The sequence below is a fragment of the Phascolarctos cinereus genome, unplaced genomic scaffold (assembly GCF_003287225.1).
Source record: "Phascolarctos cinereus isolate Bilbo 61053 unplaced genomic scaffold, phaCin_HiC Scaffold_3;HRSCAF=262, whole genome shotgun sequence".
NCBI lineage: Eukaryota > Metazoa > Chordata > Mammalia > Diprotodontia > Phascolarctidae > Phascolarctos > Phascolarctos cinereus.
Window position 1 is genome coordinate 132400524 of NW_027555736.1, and position 17817 is coordinate 132418340.

A 17817-nucleotide genomic window follows, 5' to 3' on the forward strand; every position below is an offset into this window, starting at 1 on the left:
CTCTTAATTTCTTATTCTTATAGAGGCCAGCACCATTCTTCCAGTCCTAGGCTTGCAACTTAGAAGTCATCCTGAATCTGTCTGCCCACGTCTCTTCCTACTCTAACCCATCCTCCACACAGTCACTAAAGTGATTTTCCTAGAATGCAGGTTCAGTGGTATCCCTACCCCCCCCACTCAGTAAAATTAAGTAGCTTCCTATTGCCTCCAGGATCAAATACAAAATGCCTTTTCTGGCATTCAAAGCCTTTTATAACCTGGTCCCCTCTTATCTTTCCAGTCTTCTTACATCTTAATCCCTGACATGTACTCCTCCGTCCAGTGACACTTATTTCCTGGCTGTTCCACAGACAAGATACTCCATTTCTCCACCAGGGAATTCTCTCTGGTTGGCCGCCATGCCTAGAATGTTCTCCCTCCTCTGCTCCAACCACTGACCTCCTGACCTTCCTTTTTTATTCAGTCATTCAGTTGTATCTGACCCTTCATGACTTCATGCCAGTACTGACTATAGGGGATTTTCTTGCCAAAGATACTGGAGTAGTTTGCCATTTCCTTCTCCAGTAGATTAAGGCAAACAAAGGTTAAGTGAGTTGCCCAGGGTCGAGTGTCTGGGGCCAGATTTGCACTCAGGTCTTCCTGACTCCGGGCTCAGTGCTCTATCCATTGAGTCACCTAGCTGCCTTGCTTTCCCTTTGTTGTTCTTCAGTTGGATCTGTCTCTTTGTGACCCCATTTGGGGTTTTCTTGGCAAAGATACAGTAGTGGTTTGCCATTTCCTTCTCAGATGAGGGAACTGAGGCAGTTAAGGTTAAGTGATTTGCCCAGGGTCACACAGCTAGTAAGTGTCTGAGGCCAAATTTGAACTCAGAAAGATGAGTCTTCCTGGGTCCAGGCTTAGTGCTCTATCCACTGGGCCACCTAGCTGCCACCTTCCTTTAGGTCCCAACTAAAATCCCACCTTTTTCAGAAAGTCTTTCCCAATGCCTCTTAACTCCAGTGCCTTCCTTCTGTTAATTATCCCCTATTCATCCTGTCTATAGTTTTTTTTTTGCAGTTATTTTTCAGTCATGTCCAACTCTTCTTGATCCCATTTGAGATTTTCTTGGCAAAGATACTAGAGTTCTTTGTCATTTCCTTGTCCAGTTCATTTTACAGATGAAGAAACTGAGGCAACCAGGGCTAAGTGACTTGTCCATGGAAACGTAGCTAGTAAGTGTTTGAGGCTTGCATTCTGTCCACTGTGCCACCTAGATGCTTTGTATATGTTTGTTTACATATTTTCTCCCTCATGAAATTCTAATCTCCTTGAGGGCAGAAACTGTCCTTAGCCTCTTGTTGTATCCCCAGGACTTAGCATAGTGTCTGACACATAGTAGACAATTAATAAATGTATATTGATTGATTTACAGTTGTGCATGTGATTGACTTAAACGTAATAACATTTCTTTCTCAATGCCATGATAACAATTTAAAAGGAAACAAACCAACCCAGGTTAGAAAATGGAGCAAGTCAAAAACTCTAGTACTTTTCAGAATGGGACCAGGTCTGCACTTCTGCCTGGGTGAGATAGGAAGTTTCCAAAAAGAAAAAACAAAGAAAACTTTATAGAGTCTTGCATATGATAAAGCTAAATACAAATTTAGGGCTAATTTCTTAGAAAAGGCAATGCAGTAAAGCTGATAGAGGGCTAGTCTTGGAGTCAGAAAACTTGATTCAAGGCCTGCCCTGACACATTCTAGCTCTCTAACCACAGGCAATAATCTCAGTGCACCAGGCAAATCTCTGAAACTGCAAATTACAGATAAGTTTCTTATCTGCATTAGCAGAGGGAGATTTTAGAATGCAAAATACCAATGAAATCATAGATCCAGATATCCCTTACACACATCACACACACACACACACACACACACACACACACACACACACACACACACTCTCTAACCCCTTCTGTAAATAAGGAACAGCTTTAGTAGTTTTATTAGGTAATTATCTTGTTTTGTTGTCAAGTATAATCCTTTGCACAATTAGAAAGATACTAAAAATATTGACTGAAGCTGGTTGAGTCTCCATGGGAAATGAAAAGATACATAATTCAGAGTTATTTGTGAAATTCACCAACATTATCTGTCACTGATAGGGAGTAATATTTTAATAGACCAAAGAGATCTCAGTCCAAACAAATATATCCTTTAAATCACAATTCAAATGCTACAACATCCACAAAACTTTTCTTTGTTCCTCTAGTCAGGAACAATCTTCCTCCCGCAGACCTTAAATTATACTTGGTTTGCACACTTATGTTTTATATTGGTTAATTTTTGCATATTTCCTATTCTTTTACTAAACTGTAAGATGTGTCAGGGCAAGAATTCTTTCTTTGTACCTCACTAGAGCCTAATTTGATACTCTGAATATAGTATCAACTTAATAAATTATGTTAGAATAAATTGATAACAGAAATATAAATGTGACTCAAAGAAATGAATTTATTTAAACTTATCTCTTTTCTGGCCAAAGATCTCTTAAATTCTGATACACACACACACACACACACACACACACACATGCATACACACGCATACACACATCTGCTCTGAGTTCTGGTGTAATATATATCCAAGGTTGTCAAAATTATTCCTTTTTTTCTTTGTTTCTTTTTCTTTCCTCCTCATTTCTTTCTTTCCTCCCCCTCATTTCTTTCTTTCTTTGTTTCTTCTCCTCTTCCTTTTCCTCCTCCTCCGTTTCCTTTTGGAGTTTTCATTCTCCTGAGGGATAAAGTGTGTAAAAGGTTAAATTAAAAACAGGCTAAAGGAAAGAGTGAGCATTGACAATTCAAGGAAAAAGGCAAGGAAGGCTTTTCACAGGAAGTAGTACCTAAGGTGAAACTTGAAGGAGGGTAAGGATTATAAGAAGTAGGAATGAAGAGGTAGGGGGTACATTACAGGCAGGAAGGACAGCCTCTAGGAAAGCACAAAAGCTAAAGATAACATGCCAAATCTGGGGAATGGCTAGTATAGCTGGAACTTACAGTGCCTAAAGAGGAATCATGTGAAGTAAGTGTGGTTAAGCCTAGAGCCATATTGCGAACAGCTTTAAATGCTAAACTGAGTGAGGTATTTTTATTTTATTCTAGAAGTAATAGGGAACTGGTGAAGGTTCTTGAACACAGAGTGACATGGAAAAACCTGTGCTTTAGCTGGCTTATTTTGCCAGTTTTGTGGAGTATAGGTAGGAGAGGAAACAAACTAGAATCAGAGAAAACAGTTAGGAGGCTCTTGCAACTGCCTAGGTGAAAGGTGATAAGTGCGTGAACTAGAGTTGTGACTGTGTTAGAGGAGAGAAAGGAACAGGTGCAAGAGATATTGTGGAAGTAGAATTAGTAAGCCTTGGCAGTGATTGGAGGTAGAGAATGCCTTCCCTCTGATAGCATTTCTAAGTGACATTTTTTCAAGAAGAAAAATTTTCAAATAATTTTCCATTGTAAATTTGTAATTATTTATAATTAACAATGTGATTTTGATTGTTAAAAATGTGTATCTCTTACACATTGTCAAATCTTGTGTTTAGCCAGAGAGTAATAACCTAATATCTCATGTTACAAAGGAATGAAAAAAGCATACAGATAAAAAACTGAGATTTCCTAGAATGCAGTTCTTTTCATGGAGTCACCTTTTCAGGCATTAACCCTGCAAAACCATGACTGAACTGTGCACTTGGCCAAATCTTAAATAATGAATTAATAAACGGAACATGCCTCATTGTTTTTATAGTAATGCATTGAATTTTTCCCTTCACAGAGCTTTATTGGAAGGAGAAAGTAACCCGGAGATACTAGTATGGACTGAGCACATACAGAATGTTCCACGAGGTATAAAGCAAAAATTTCATTTTTTCTTTTTAATAGGATTTTTTAATGATATATGGTTCATTTATAATTAGGTAGTAATAATTTAGAATACTATTGAAATGGATAAAATACTAAATTCAAACTAAAATGTATTAAATATTTGTAGCATGATGTGGTGGATAAAAGGCTGCCCTTGGAGTCAGTAAGTCTTGGGTTCAGGTTCTCCCTTTGTCACATATATGCTGTATACTCCTGGGCAATTCACAATTCTACAGCACCCTAAGCAATGCTCTTAATGTATAATGGACCTGGTAGCCATCTGCGTCAGTAGGAAAGTTTTCTTATTAAGAGGTCCCTATATCATCGAACTTGCAGGTCTGTCTACCCCCTTTCCAAAAAATATATGTGGCATTGTATGAGGGAGTGTGCATACAAAATTGAAAGAAATTGACATAGTCCCTGCCTTCAATGAGCTTATAATCTAGTAGAGAAGATAAGGCATGTGTGCATACAAAATTGAAAGAAATTGACATAGTCCCTGCCTTCAATGAGCTTATAATCTAGTAGAGAAGATAAGGCATGTGTGCATACAAAACTGAAAGAAATTGACATAGTCCCTGCCTTCAATGAGCTTATAATCTAGTAGAGAAGATAAGGCATTTGTGCAAACACATTTACATAAATAATATGATAAAGGTACAATTTCATAAAGGCAAAAGAAAGATCCAGACAAAATACTTTAAAAAAATGTTAAGAACTAAATTATCTAAAAAACTGAACCTTATCAATTTTAGGTGCCAAAACTTTTTTTTATTTCAAAATGCTTTGATTTACATCTTTCTAGAATGTTTTATACAATGTTTTGTACCCCTCTTCCTTCAGTCACCATGGTAGAAAATAAAGGGAAAGATGGTTGTAGCCACTGTTTGATCATTTTGCTCCCAACTTGGCCATGTATATCTCTTGGCAAATAGATTCTGTAGTCTTTTCCTCCCTGCACAACACTTACATGGGAGAGAGTGCTCAGGGTTTCATAGAACCCCATCATAAGCACTACCTGCAATTAGTAATAATGAATTCTGTTTGGGTCAGTTCAATACATACATACATAAATCACACTCTTTTGTGATTGGTCCTGAGCTTATCATGGATTGGCCTCCCTAACCACTCCTTGGAAAATATTCCAAGAACAAAGTACAATGGGCTGGAGTGTTAAGGACTTGGGCTTCTTATTAGATCAGACATTTTTCAAATAAGGGGACTCTCAGGGATAAAAATAGGAAGAGATTAAGAAGCCTTAAGAAATCTGCAATGCAGTTAATTTCTAGAAGACAACAAAGCTATTGAAAACTATGACTAAGAAGAAAACATAAATGGTGATTATACAGTGTGATTTAGATGCAATTTTTTAAATTTAGTAATTGTTCTATGCACTTTGCACATATAAAGATTTTTCCAATTTAAATGATTGGGATGGCTATTGAAATGGACAAAATATTCATTTCAGTTCAACAAATATTAATATTAAATGCCTGCTTTGTGCAAGGTACTGTCCTAGGGGTTAGATATACAAAGATGCAAAATGACACAACTCTTGTCTTCAAAGAGTTGATATTCTACATATATGCTGCTAAAATGAGCACTAAAAAGTTTATAATCCAGTAGGGAAGATGCAAGTAATTTTGATCTAACAGAATTTTGTGAGGATAAAAGCAGACTACACTAAGCACTGTAGGATGTTATGATGAGAGAGAAATTATTTTTCTCTAGGGAAATCAAAAGTAGTTTTAGAGAGGAAGTAGTAGTGACTATGCTCTTTCCTATAGAAAAAGAGAAATAACAAAAGGAGGAGATAACATACATGCTAGTCACTGTGTGAGTGAACAGAGGTGCAATTTGGCTGGAGTTGGTAAGCTGGACCTCAAATGCTAGGCTAAGCAGTTTGCACTATATCTAGGAGGTAAAAGGGAGCTCACTGGTTTTCAAGCAGCTGAGTGACATAGGCAGACTGTACATTAGGAAGATTATATTGATAGTTTTGTGAAGGAGAGGTTGTATAGAGTAGAGACTATGCTTGAGACTACCATTTGGAGATTTCTCTTGGAGTCTAAGTGATAAGGTCCATCTAAGGTGGTTGCAGTGAGAATTGAAAAGGAGACAGGAAATGCGAGAACATTTGTCTAGTCAGAATTGGTAAGACTTGGCATTTGACTAGATGTGGGAATGAATTAGAAGAGTCAAAGATAACTGTGAGATTCTAAGCCTTGGTAGAAGGGAGGACAGTGCTGCCATCAATAGAAATAAGGCAGTTGAGAGGAGAAGGTTTAGGGAAGATGAATTTGGTTTGGGATATAGTAAGTTTGGTGTCTCAGCAGGACATCTTGATGGAGATGATCAAGGCAGCATGATGTAATGGGTAAAGCAATAGATTAGGAAGAGTCTAGGAAGAACTGGGTTCAAATCTCACCTCATTACACTTATTATCTGGTTGACCCTGGGCAAGTCACTTAATCTATCTATACCTCAGTTTTTTTCCATTTGTAAAACAAGGAGTTTGACTCAATCTAAGTTTCTTTTCAGCTACAAATCTGTGATCCTGTGACCAATAGATAGTTGGGAATATGCTTAGATATATAGATTTTGATATTGTATTCATAGAGAGGATAAGTGAAGCAATTTAAGTGGATGAGATCATCAGTAAAAGAGTTTAGGGAGAAGAGAGAAGCCCAAGGACAAAACTTTCTGGAGACATCTTCAGTTAGTATATAGGAGGACAAAGATGATCCAGCAAAAGATTTGTCAGGTAGCAGGACAACCAGGAAAGATTAGAGTTAGGGAAGCTGAAGGAGGAAATTTTCAGCAAGGCAAGAATCAATAGTTTTAAATCTGGAGATTGGCAAGGAGGATGAGGTTTGAAAATAGGCCATGGGGTTTGACAATTAAGAAGGTAATGTGATATCAGAGAAAGTAATTTCAGCAAGAGGGGTGGGGATAGAAGCTGGATTTCTGGGAATTGAAAAGTAGAGTAGATAGTGAGGTGGTAGAAACAAAACATATGAATTATGGTTTCCAGAATTTTTGTGGTAAACTGGGGGATGGATATGTATAATATACCTTGAGAAATATGGGAAATTTATTTTTAAAGGATGGGTGTGATTTGAACATGTTTGTAGGCAAAAGAAAAAGAGTACAGAGAAAGAAACTGAAAATTAAAGAAAGGGACTGATTGGTTCCAGAGGAAATGGAAATGATGGAATCAAGGGTGCAACTGGAGTTACATATTTGACTAGACTCAGAGGAGAGCAACCTTGTCTTCTGAGTTTGGAAACAGGAAAAGAATGGATGAGGACAGCTGCCCTCAAAATGAAAAAAAAAGAATTTTGCATTGTTGTATTTTGAGATTTACTTGAATTATGGATGACATGCTTCTATGCATATGCTTACTGGCTTTTATGAATACTGATATATGTAACACATGTAATGTGTAACATATTTGGTAACATTAATATGTATAACATATATATAACACATGACACACAGTCCAATTCTATGAAAAACAGGTAAAATTATGCCAGGGAGCATGTGAAACATTTTGAATGTGATAAATGTGGAAAGGCTACGGGCAAAGGGGATATCCTGTTATTATACATCAGAGAATGAGGCTTCATTTTGTTGTTGTGGATTACCTCGTTTGTCACTCAGAATAAAATGAAATAAAAACAAAATTAAAACTGAGGACATTGAAGAGTTGATTTATTATTTCAGTTCAATCACTGTTACCTCTTAGCTATTAGGGTATTGGGACTATTATAAGTATAGGGGCCAGTGGAACCTCTGAAAGTAAAAACACTTGTTCTCATTCAGTGATGATACTACTGATAGGTATTGCTGTTCACAGGCACATACGTGTGTGTGTGTGTGTGTGTGTGTACTCAATGTTGCCTCAGAAACATTATCTAATTTGGCTTAAACTTTTGGATTATTTCTTTCCTGTGTTGGATTTTCCAAATCCTTCTGTTACCGTATGTTCTCTTTCCCAAAAGTCCCCTCAAGAAGATAGATTTCCCCATAGGGCCATATTTTGTTGAACTATCATTACCTGGTAGAACAAGACTGAGAATCTCTCAGTAAGGTAGGATCTGACCTTGTCAAATAGATTTCTATCTGAATATTTAGCTGTAGCGTTTGGAAATTTACTTATTAAGCTGTTTATCATAATTTATCAAAAATTGTCTTAGGTTCTTTTAGAAATATGAAAATGTATAATGCCATTTAATCATTAGTGTTTAGTATAGTAGGAAGAGTAATTAGTATTTAGTAGTAGTAATTAGTATTTAATAATAAATAATTTAATTAAAACCCCTATCATTAGAAAAACTGTTTTTTTCCCCCACTAAAACTGAATGTAAACAAAATGTACCCAATTAGGAAAAGCTGATGAAATTATAAAAGCTGTCTCATCTGTGGGTTTTCCTTTTTCATTTGCACATAGTAAGTTCTTAATTAATATTTGTTGACTTAATGAATACATGGTAATTCAAGAGAAACATACTTTTAAATTAATTTATTCAGATTACCTATGCCTTTTGACATCAAGACTGAAAAGGTTTTCAATCATATGGAGAAAGTACAAGGAGTGTCACTTTTTTTTTAGTTTGTTTCTTATCGTTGTTTCCTAACAGAATTAACTGTTTCCATTTAAAGTATTTTATCTTAAAAAAAAGCGAAACCCTTACCCTATCTGGATTTCTACTTTTCCTGGTTAGCAGTGGCTTTGATTTGAGGTTTATCACAATTGGTAAGCACTGTTATGTTTTTCCTCATGCAGATTCTATGCCCCATAAATAATTGTTGTATTGTTGTTGTTGTTAGAGTAAGTGAATGCTAGAAGAACATGATTGAGGAAATGCATTTTTTCATAGTGAAATTATTTGTAATTTTGAATTTAATTACAGCAGTTCGGTAGTATAGTTATTATGAGGTATTAGCTGGGATTTGGAAATTTTTGTGTTTGATGCAAGTTGTTTAGCTCTCCCCTCTCCCTGGTCCTATGAGGTATATACGGTTAGAGAAAAGCAGATAGAGAGTGACCATGGAATACCCATGAGTGTAGCTGCGGACTCCAAAGGAATTCTACTAAGGCCTGTATTTAGCTTTACTTAACCTGCACAAAATTTGTCAAATTCAATATAAAACTGCACAAAACTGGGCCATTTTGTGGCTGGGTTATTATTGTCTTGAAAGTGCCAACTTTATGGGAACAATAAGTAAGTAGCCTTATTTTCCCAAGCTAGACAAAGGTGAATGTCCCAAAAGTTTCAGTTAGGCAGACCAAAAATAAACACATCTTCTCATACCCTCCTGGTGTAAGTGAAAAATCCGCATGGTTTGTATATTATTCAGTAAACTCTGTAATTAGATCATCTTAGTGTAAAGATTTGTCTCTGTCCTTGAAATACTGAACCTGACTTATATAACATTATATTGATTTTTTTGGTATTATATTACTTTTTTTTTTTTTTGCTTTTCAGTGAGGCAGTTGGGGTTAAGTGACTTGCCTAGGGTCACACAGCTAGTGACTGTTATGTGTCTGAGTCTGGATTTGAACTCAGGTCCTCCTGATTCCAAGGCCAGTGCTCTATCCACTGCACCACCTAGCTGCCCTGGTATTATATTACTTTTAAGATAACAGTACTATGACTATAATCATTTTGGTGCATTTTCTGCTTAATTTCCTCAGAAATCAAGAATATACCATGCCAGTATACCAATTCCATATTACAAAGAGAAAACAAACGGAATATATTCTCCAGGGAGAAAATAACCTCATCAAATAAAAACATCTCAGCACCGTATGCAAATCGATCAACATTCTTTGGACCACAGGCTACAATAGTAACTGGAAGTGCTCCAAGAAAAGATTTCCTGGGTCCAAGCTATTCTTCTTCTTCCACTCTTAGACAAGAAACCTTGTATGAAAGAACCGCAAAAGATCATAGTGAGCTCAGAACACTTCCTACAACACATGGCCTTTTAAGAAGTGCAGAACCTCAGGTGAAAGTGATTCCTGAAAGACAGAAAACAGAAAACAGAAGTAGCATCACCACATATTTAACCAAAGAATCGGCAAGTGCCCAAAGACCTAGCCAACAACATAAAGATGTAAGGACAAGCACATCGGCAAGCACTCGATCACGTGAAATAAGTGTTCTTCAGGGAAAGAAAACAGAGGAGAGAGCGTCTACAGAGGAGAAAAAACATAAAATGGAACTAACTAAACCAAGACAAGAGGAGAAAATGTTTGACTCTAAAGAAAAGGCTTCTGAGGAAAGAAATTTAAGATGGGAAGAAATGACTAAACTAGATAAGGAAGCAAGAGAGAGGGAAAGTATGCAATTGAAGGGAAAGGCTAAAGGAGGTGAATCAACCAGGGAGAGAACCACAATATTTGGAGAAAAAAGAGAAATACAGATACCTGTTAGCTTTGAGGGGCAAGGGCATGGAAAAACACCACAAGATATCGAAGTAGAATTATCAGTAAAAGATGTACAAACATTTAAAAAAGAGGATGCCGGTGATAGTAAAACTAAATGGACAGATGAGAGAGGGTTGAAGTTCAAGGTCAATACTAGTGATGCTGTTGATTCCGCCAAAGATTCCACAAGAAAAACTGTAGCAGAAAATATTGTTTCCAGTATTCTTCAGCAGTTTGTGCAGCCTTCTGATATGGAAACATCTGCTGGTCCTTCTCTGGATACAAAAGTCACTTACATGGAAAGGAAAGAACTTCCTGGTGATGGGAAGGCAAAGACTGAGATTATTGTGGAGTCTAAATTGCTTGAAGAGATAGATGTTTCAGATGAAGACAGCCTGAAGCATCTCTTAAGCAAGGGTGCTAAGGAAGTAGAGATTAAAGGGAAATCGGCAGAAAGCATGATAGGAGATATAATAAATCTTGGCCTGAAAGGAGGAGAAGGGAGAGCGAAAGTAGTTAATGTTGAGATTGTTGAAGAACCACTGGGATATGTAACTGATGAGAAGGTTGACTTTTCAACACCATTTGAAGTAGAGGAAGTAGATGATGTCTCTCTAGGCTTAGAGAGGCATTACAGTGATGAGGAAGGTGATGAAGAACCAAGTATTGCCTTCTCAGGTAATCAACTTAAAAAGACAAAGCAACCTCATCAGAACGTAACTCACTTTGAAGAAGTAACTGAAGCAGGTGACTCTGAAGGGGAGCAGAGATACTTTGTTTCTACTCCAGATGAGTATTCTGGGAGTTATGACAAAGATGAAGATTCTGTGTATGGGCAAATTCATGTTGAGGAAGAATCAACTATCAAGTATTCTTGGCAAGATGAAGTTTCACAGAGCACGGAGAAAAGGAGAAAGAGAAGCAATTTGCCTGGAGATGAATTTTCAAGTACATCAGAAATCTTTTCTCCAGAAGAGGATGTGGATTTCAGTAACCAGAAGGAATACCCAAAAGGTGACAAATTACATGCTGAATCCATTGTCATTGAAAAAGAAATTAAAATACCCCATGAATTCCAGACCTCAATTAAGGAACTCTTCTCCAAAGATCCCAAACGTCAGTTGGTAGAGACAATTGGGCAGCTGGAAGGGAGCCTTCCTGAAAGTGTGAGAGAGGAGCTGTCTGTCCTCACTAAGGAGAGTCAGGGGGATGCTGGCAATATTTCAGTTAAAAAACTTGAGAAAACCACTGATGGTGGATCAGTCACGATTGTTGCTGAAGTCAATCTCTCGCAAACCCTTGATGCAAATCAGTTTGACCTGGAACAACTAAGTAAAGACAACTCTAGCAAAGTAGAGAAAATATTACAGTCAACAGTTGTAGATAGTTTTGAAAAACACCAAGCCCAGGAACCCGAAAGCCCAGATAGTAAAAGTGGTATAGAAGTTTCCGGTTCCGGTATTAAATCCAAGCGTTGGGCCAGCAGAGAAATGTACAGTTCATCTAGTGCCAGAGATGGTGGTGGTGGAGAACATTATACTGCTGAACACGTTTTTTGCCAAGGTCCAGTTTCTGCAACTGTGGAAGTTAGCAGCCCAAGAGGTTTTGCTCAATCACATGTCTTAGAGGACATAAACCAGTCTGTAAGGCATATTAAAATAGGCCCTACTGAAATTCAGAGGACGGAGCAAATCTTTTATGAAGGACCCACTTCAGAAGTGGTAGAGGTAAGTGTGGGGGGATAACTTAATCAGATAGTGGGTTTCAAAAGTACCAGTAGGTCTGTGAGACATTCTAAGTTGGGTCTTAAAGAAAATCAATTGGCTGACGAAATCATTTCTAAAGGTGTTTTCTCTACATCTCAAGACATGGGTGGCACAGAAGGTCTTAGGAAGAATTTTCCAAAGATACTTACAACTCTTTAAGACAATTTTTATTAGGTTCCAAATAATTTCATACTAATCAAGAAGTTATTTTACATGGGTCCATTTCTGAAGCAGGTAAATTTGGAGGAACCAGAGATCATTCCCAGACAGAAGGGTCAGTAGGCACCCAGAATTCTGTGGGGCTCCTTAAATTAGATCCCGAAGAAGTATATACCAAACAGATTGTTTTCAGTGACCCTCTCTCTGACAGGAAATTCAGCCTCAAAGGAGATAATTCTCATATAGAAGAGTCATCAGATAGTACACCAGTCAGGCACATTAGAATTAGTCCCCAAGAATTTCAGACAACTGAACAGATAGTTCACCATGGGCCAATTTCTCATAATAGAGAGTTTAGTGAATCTGGAGGCATTTTTCATACAGCTGGTTCCTCAGACACAAACAGATCCATAAGAAATTACAAATTAAGTCAGAAAGAGGCTCTTGTGTTTGAGAAAAATACTTTCCAGTTTATCTCTCAATATCCAAAGGAAGGTATTGCAGGAGATGTATCAGAGGCAGCAATAACATCAAGTGTTAGCTGACCTTTCAGGCACATTCACCTAGGCCCCACAGAAACTCAAACCATTGAAGAAATCATCTTCCATGGGTCCATTTCTAAAACTTTCATACTGACAGGCTCAGGTGATATCTCTGAGCCAGAAGGGTTAGTAGAGAGCAGCCAGTCTATACAACATATTAAACTGGAGCCCAAAGAAACTTCGTTTACTTTTCAGATGGATCTGACTAATAGAGAAGAAACCCCCAGCACTGCTAGAGGCACACGAGAAACTACCATATTCTTTCCTGCAAGGAAGGAAGCAAAACTTCACATTTCGTCTGATGATGGTGACTGGAGAGACAATGAAAGCAAAAAGGACAGAGAAGCAAGTGTGAGTTTTCAGGTTTCTGCTGCTCAAGATAACCAGGCTCATGGCGAACAAGTCACAGAGAAGGTTAAGTTTGATAAAACAGTACAGCTACAGAGAATGGTAGACCAAAGGTCAGTGATTTCTGATGAAAAGAAAATTGCTGTCCTCTATCTAGACAAGAAGGAAGAGGAGGAGGAGAATGATGGACATTGGTTTTGAAATTTCAAACAGATTGAGTTTTAATAGCATCTTATACAGTACTTTAACCAACACACTTGATAGTTTTAATTGACTCATTTTTCAAAGGAATTCACAAGTTGGGATTGCTTATCCTAAACCCTTTTTGTTGCATAAATTAATTGAAAAAAGAGAACTCCTAACACTTTAAATTTACTTCATGGAGGAGTCATATTAATATGTAGCATATTTTGAAATTTTGAGAATTTTGAAAAAAATAACTATTTATTTCTCTAATCTTTAAGAGTTTTTTAACTGGAGTTTTCTGTCCATTACCTAAGATAGTTTATCAGTTTTGTCCTTGGCCATGGAAATGTCAGACATCTATTTAAATGAAAAGCTCTTATCTATAAGTAAGATGCTTAAGAATAACGATATTAAAATAACATTTAAGGGTTAATTCATTTGCATGTGCTAATATCATATAAGCTAACATTCTAGGGAAAAATAGACAATTAACTTGAGTGTCTTTGCAAGAGACAACATTGCACTTTTAGGCTTAGCATAGACAGTTTTACAGGAAAAGAATTATAACTATAAATTGCTGTTGAGTTCATTATTTTCAGGAAAACATTTAATTTGCCATAAAAGGAAAATTCTGTTCTAGGATGTGAACCAACAGATTTCAATTTTCCTTACTTTAAAAATGTCATATTTATTTATAGAGTGACCAACTAAATATTCCATTGCAATATTTTTAGTCAGTATGCCTGTTCTGTATTGTAAAGCTTTAAGGAATTGAAAGACTAGAAATGTGTATAGGTTATAGTGTATGGGGTGTTCAGGGAGCATAAAGACAGTCAAGATGTTTTGTTTTGTAGCTTTGTGCCACTGGTTCCATCATAACCCTAGCATAGGAAAAGCTTAGTTCAAATCATATTGTGCTTAAACTTCTCTTTACTTTTATGAAGTTCACAGATCCTCACATTCAACACCAACAAACATTTACTAAGCATCTATCTATTTTGTGCAAGGTCACGAAAGACAGATGAACAAAACATGGTCCCTGCACTCAAGGAGTTTATAATCTATTTAGTTAATTCAGTTCAATTCTTCATACATACACTAGCGATATAAGAGGTACAAAGATAATTCTGATATAATTAGCATAAATGCCTATAACACGAGGGGGTATAAACAAAGTATTAAAAAGTGGCGTGGTACTATAGAAAGTACACTGGATTTGGAATTGGAAGGCCGGGGTTCAGTTCTGCATTCTACTACTTATTAGCTTAAGTGACCTTCAGCAAGAGATGTAACCTCAGTGAATTGTAGTTTTATCATCTATCAAATGGAGATTTTATATGCCAACTAAAAGGATTTTTGTGAGGAAAAGACTTTGAAGTAGAATATGCTATATCAGTGTCAGGTATTACTATTATTTTTGTAGAAGGAAGTTTGACTGGGCTTCAGTCAAACGATATTAATGATATTCATTTAAAATGTATATGAAATGAACCTATAATATGACATCATATATGATATAAATGATACTAATGTGGAAACAAAACATTAGGTGAAAGGTTGGCAGTGTAGTTGTAAAAAGTAAAATATTGTACCTTAAAGAAGTGACAGTCAGATGGCAAATCTCTTTCACTACCATTACTCAGGTCTTTTCCTTTCCAAACTCAAAGATGAATAAAGGTGGAGGTTTTGCATTTTGAGAAGAAATAAATAGTAATTAGTAATTTTGTTCAAGAAAGTAAGTAACTTATGTTAAAAAATTTTAAAAATTGAGGGGGGTTGGTGGGGGAGCAATTGGTAGCAGCTCCTAGATCACAGTGTAGTACAAACTCACTGGGGAATGATGCAGTAGGTTTGAAAATGCTCCATGCTGTAGACTGAGGAGATGTATATGTGTACAGATAAGATAGAGTGGAGATAAAGATGTGATAATCACTGAGTTTTTAGTGGCTCAGCTTTTATCATATGCCCTAATGATACGATTCAAAAGCTGCTATCTTTAAAGGTACAAGGGTATCTCATAAAATAATCTCTCCAGCAGCACACGGTCGTAACATCAAGAAAAACAATCAATATTTTAAACAAGGAGACAGGTTGCTTTTTCCTTATGTTTCTTGTGCCTTTTGCATTGGTTCCATGGAACTGTGTTGGATAGGAGTAAGATATTAGGAATAAAGGCCTAAGTGCAATTTCAACTTCAGTGCCAAATTATCTTGAGTTTTGGTTGTAATTGCATTTCAAATTAGATTTACCATGTTCAAATATTTTAATCTAAAATGTGTGTATGATCATAGAAATCATGCTTTTAATCACTTTAAGGTATCCTTTTAGAACCATTTTTTTGATAGCTGAAACATAAGATTTATGAAAAGTCATTTATCCTAATCTGCTTATTATAGAGAGATACATATTAAATGAGTCCAGCTTTTAAGATGTTTTTTTTTTAAATAGCCCTCTCTGTATAAATGGAAGTAGAGAAAGGTGGATAATTACTTTGAATTGCAGTGTTTTATTGCATTCTTTTTCTTTGGCATAGAATCATAGGCTTTAGAGCTAGCAAGGGCCTGAGAGACCATTGAGTTCAACCCCATCATTTGGTGGATGATAAAAATGAGGCTTAGGAAAGTCAAATGACTTGCCAGATGTCACCTAGGTGGTAAAGCAGTAGCAGAGCTGGAATTGGGATCAGAAGCTGGATCTCCTGACTTCAAACCCAGTGTGCTTTCCATTTGCCACACTGTCTCTCGTGTGGCCTGGAATGAAATGACAATATAGCTCATTATTCTAGAATCAATTCTCTGCTTAAAAGTTTTATTTCAAAAGTGTGTGAGAATTTTAGTTGCAGTTTGTACTATTGATATAATCAAAATATTGGTCAGAATTCTTCATAAAATATCCATCATGACAGTCTGTTTTATTCCTAGGAGAGATCATTTCTGTCTTAAGCTTTTTTCTTACACAACTCTTTTAGCTGACCATCTTCAAGGTTTATGTTTATTTTAAAAATGACATGGACATATTTAGTTATTCTCTTTTCCAAAGCAGACTTCTAAAAATTTAATATTATTCTTGAAGTTGAAATACACTTTTCAAAGAAGTGAAAATATCCTTAAACAGTGGCAGGATTGGCAGCTTAACAGTCAAAACATGAAATGTTACTGTTATTTTGCCATATCACCTAGGAACACCTTGTGCCTATTTTAACTGTGTGACTATATAGCACAATAGCTGAGTGTAGCCAACACAAACACACCTATGCAGTTTATTCAGAAGAGCAGTCAATTTCATTAAACACACACACACACACACACACACACACACACACACACACGCACGCACATACACAAAAATGAGTCAAGACTGTAATTTTGCAGTGTTCAGGCAAAACACAACACTGACTTATGGAACTTTTCACTTTTCAGTGGATTTATCTGCCACTATGTAGACATAACCTATGATTATTTGAAGTGTAACACAAAAAAAAAACACAAAAAGACCTCTGAAGAGCATGTTTAGAAACTGTTTTGCAGATTAGCAGTTATTATGAGTCCTATCTATCTCTTCCAATATCAGAAGACGTTGGATTCAGGTAGGGAAAAACACATCAGGAGTGATGAGACAAATGAAAATTTAATATCAAACAGTAAAAGAACTCACTAGGCCCCAGATTAGAATGAGAGATCCTTCATGTTGATATCAAAGACAATGCTTTTCAAAGTTTTTTTTTTGTTTTTATTGCTACTTAAACAATAATTAAAGTAATTTACTAAGCGCATGTGGTCATGTAAATGTTCTTATTGCAGCAAATATTCCCAACTTGGGTGAAAGGTACTTAGAGGGATTTCTAATGCCTCAAGTCTGTTCAAAATAGATAGTATGTAAACAATAAATAAACATAAAACATGAGTTTTGAGCCAGAACTTGTTAGTTACTCAGAACTTCAGAGGCTGCCAAATGGGGTGAATTTGGGAAAATCACTAACATGAAGAAATTTCAAAATGAAATGTAATACATATGGTCTGTAAACCTTTCAGAAGAGAGTACAGGTGGAATGTCTGTTTCACCTAGAATCATTGTTTAAAAAACCCATAAAGACAGGGTTTGGGAAGATGGGGCATCATAGGTAAAAAGTCAAGCTTGGAGTCAGGACAAGTCTGCATTCAAGTACTGCTCCAGACACATACATGCTGGCTGTGTGAACTGCGGGGTGGAGATGGTGGTGGTGAGTGATGTCATTTAACCTCTCCATGCCTCCAGGAAAATCTTTAAGAACTGATTAGGTGCAGATCTGAATGTATAGAAGGTTTCCTCACTAGGAGTTCCCAACACAGACTGGTTATTCACAAACAAAACAAAACAGCTTTATGACCTGTAAGCCTTGCATTTCTATAGTCTTTTTTTCAGGATTGACGCAAAAGTGAAAAGGGGTTCAGATTCTCCAGTTAGGACGGTGAGTTCCATGAAGTCTTAGAATTTAGGGAATGGTGGGCA

The 17817-nt window shown here is 36.6% G+C and overlaps 1 protein-coding gene across 1 annotated transcript in view; it reads left to right on the plus strand.

Moving 5' to 3' along the window:
- Window positions 1-17101, plus strand: part of SYNM (synemin) — a 41738-nt gene extending 24637 nt beyond the window's left edge. Inside the window, 3 exon segments of the mRNA XM_020963994.2 lie at window positions 3804-3874; window positions 9594-12055; window positions 12991-17101. Coding sequence (XP_020819653.1) covers window positions 3804-3874; window positions 9594-12055; window positions 12991-13344 — 2887 coding nt within the window. The 3' untranslated portion in view covers window positions 13345-17101.
- Window positions 17102-17817: the final 716 nt, after the last annotated feature.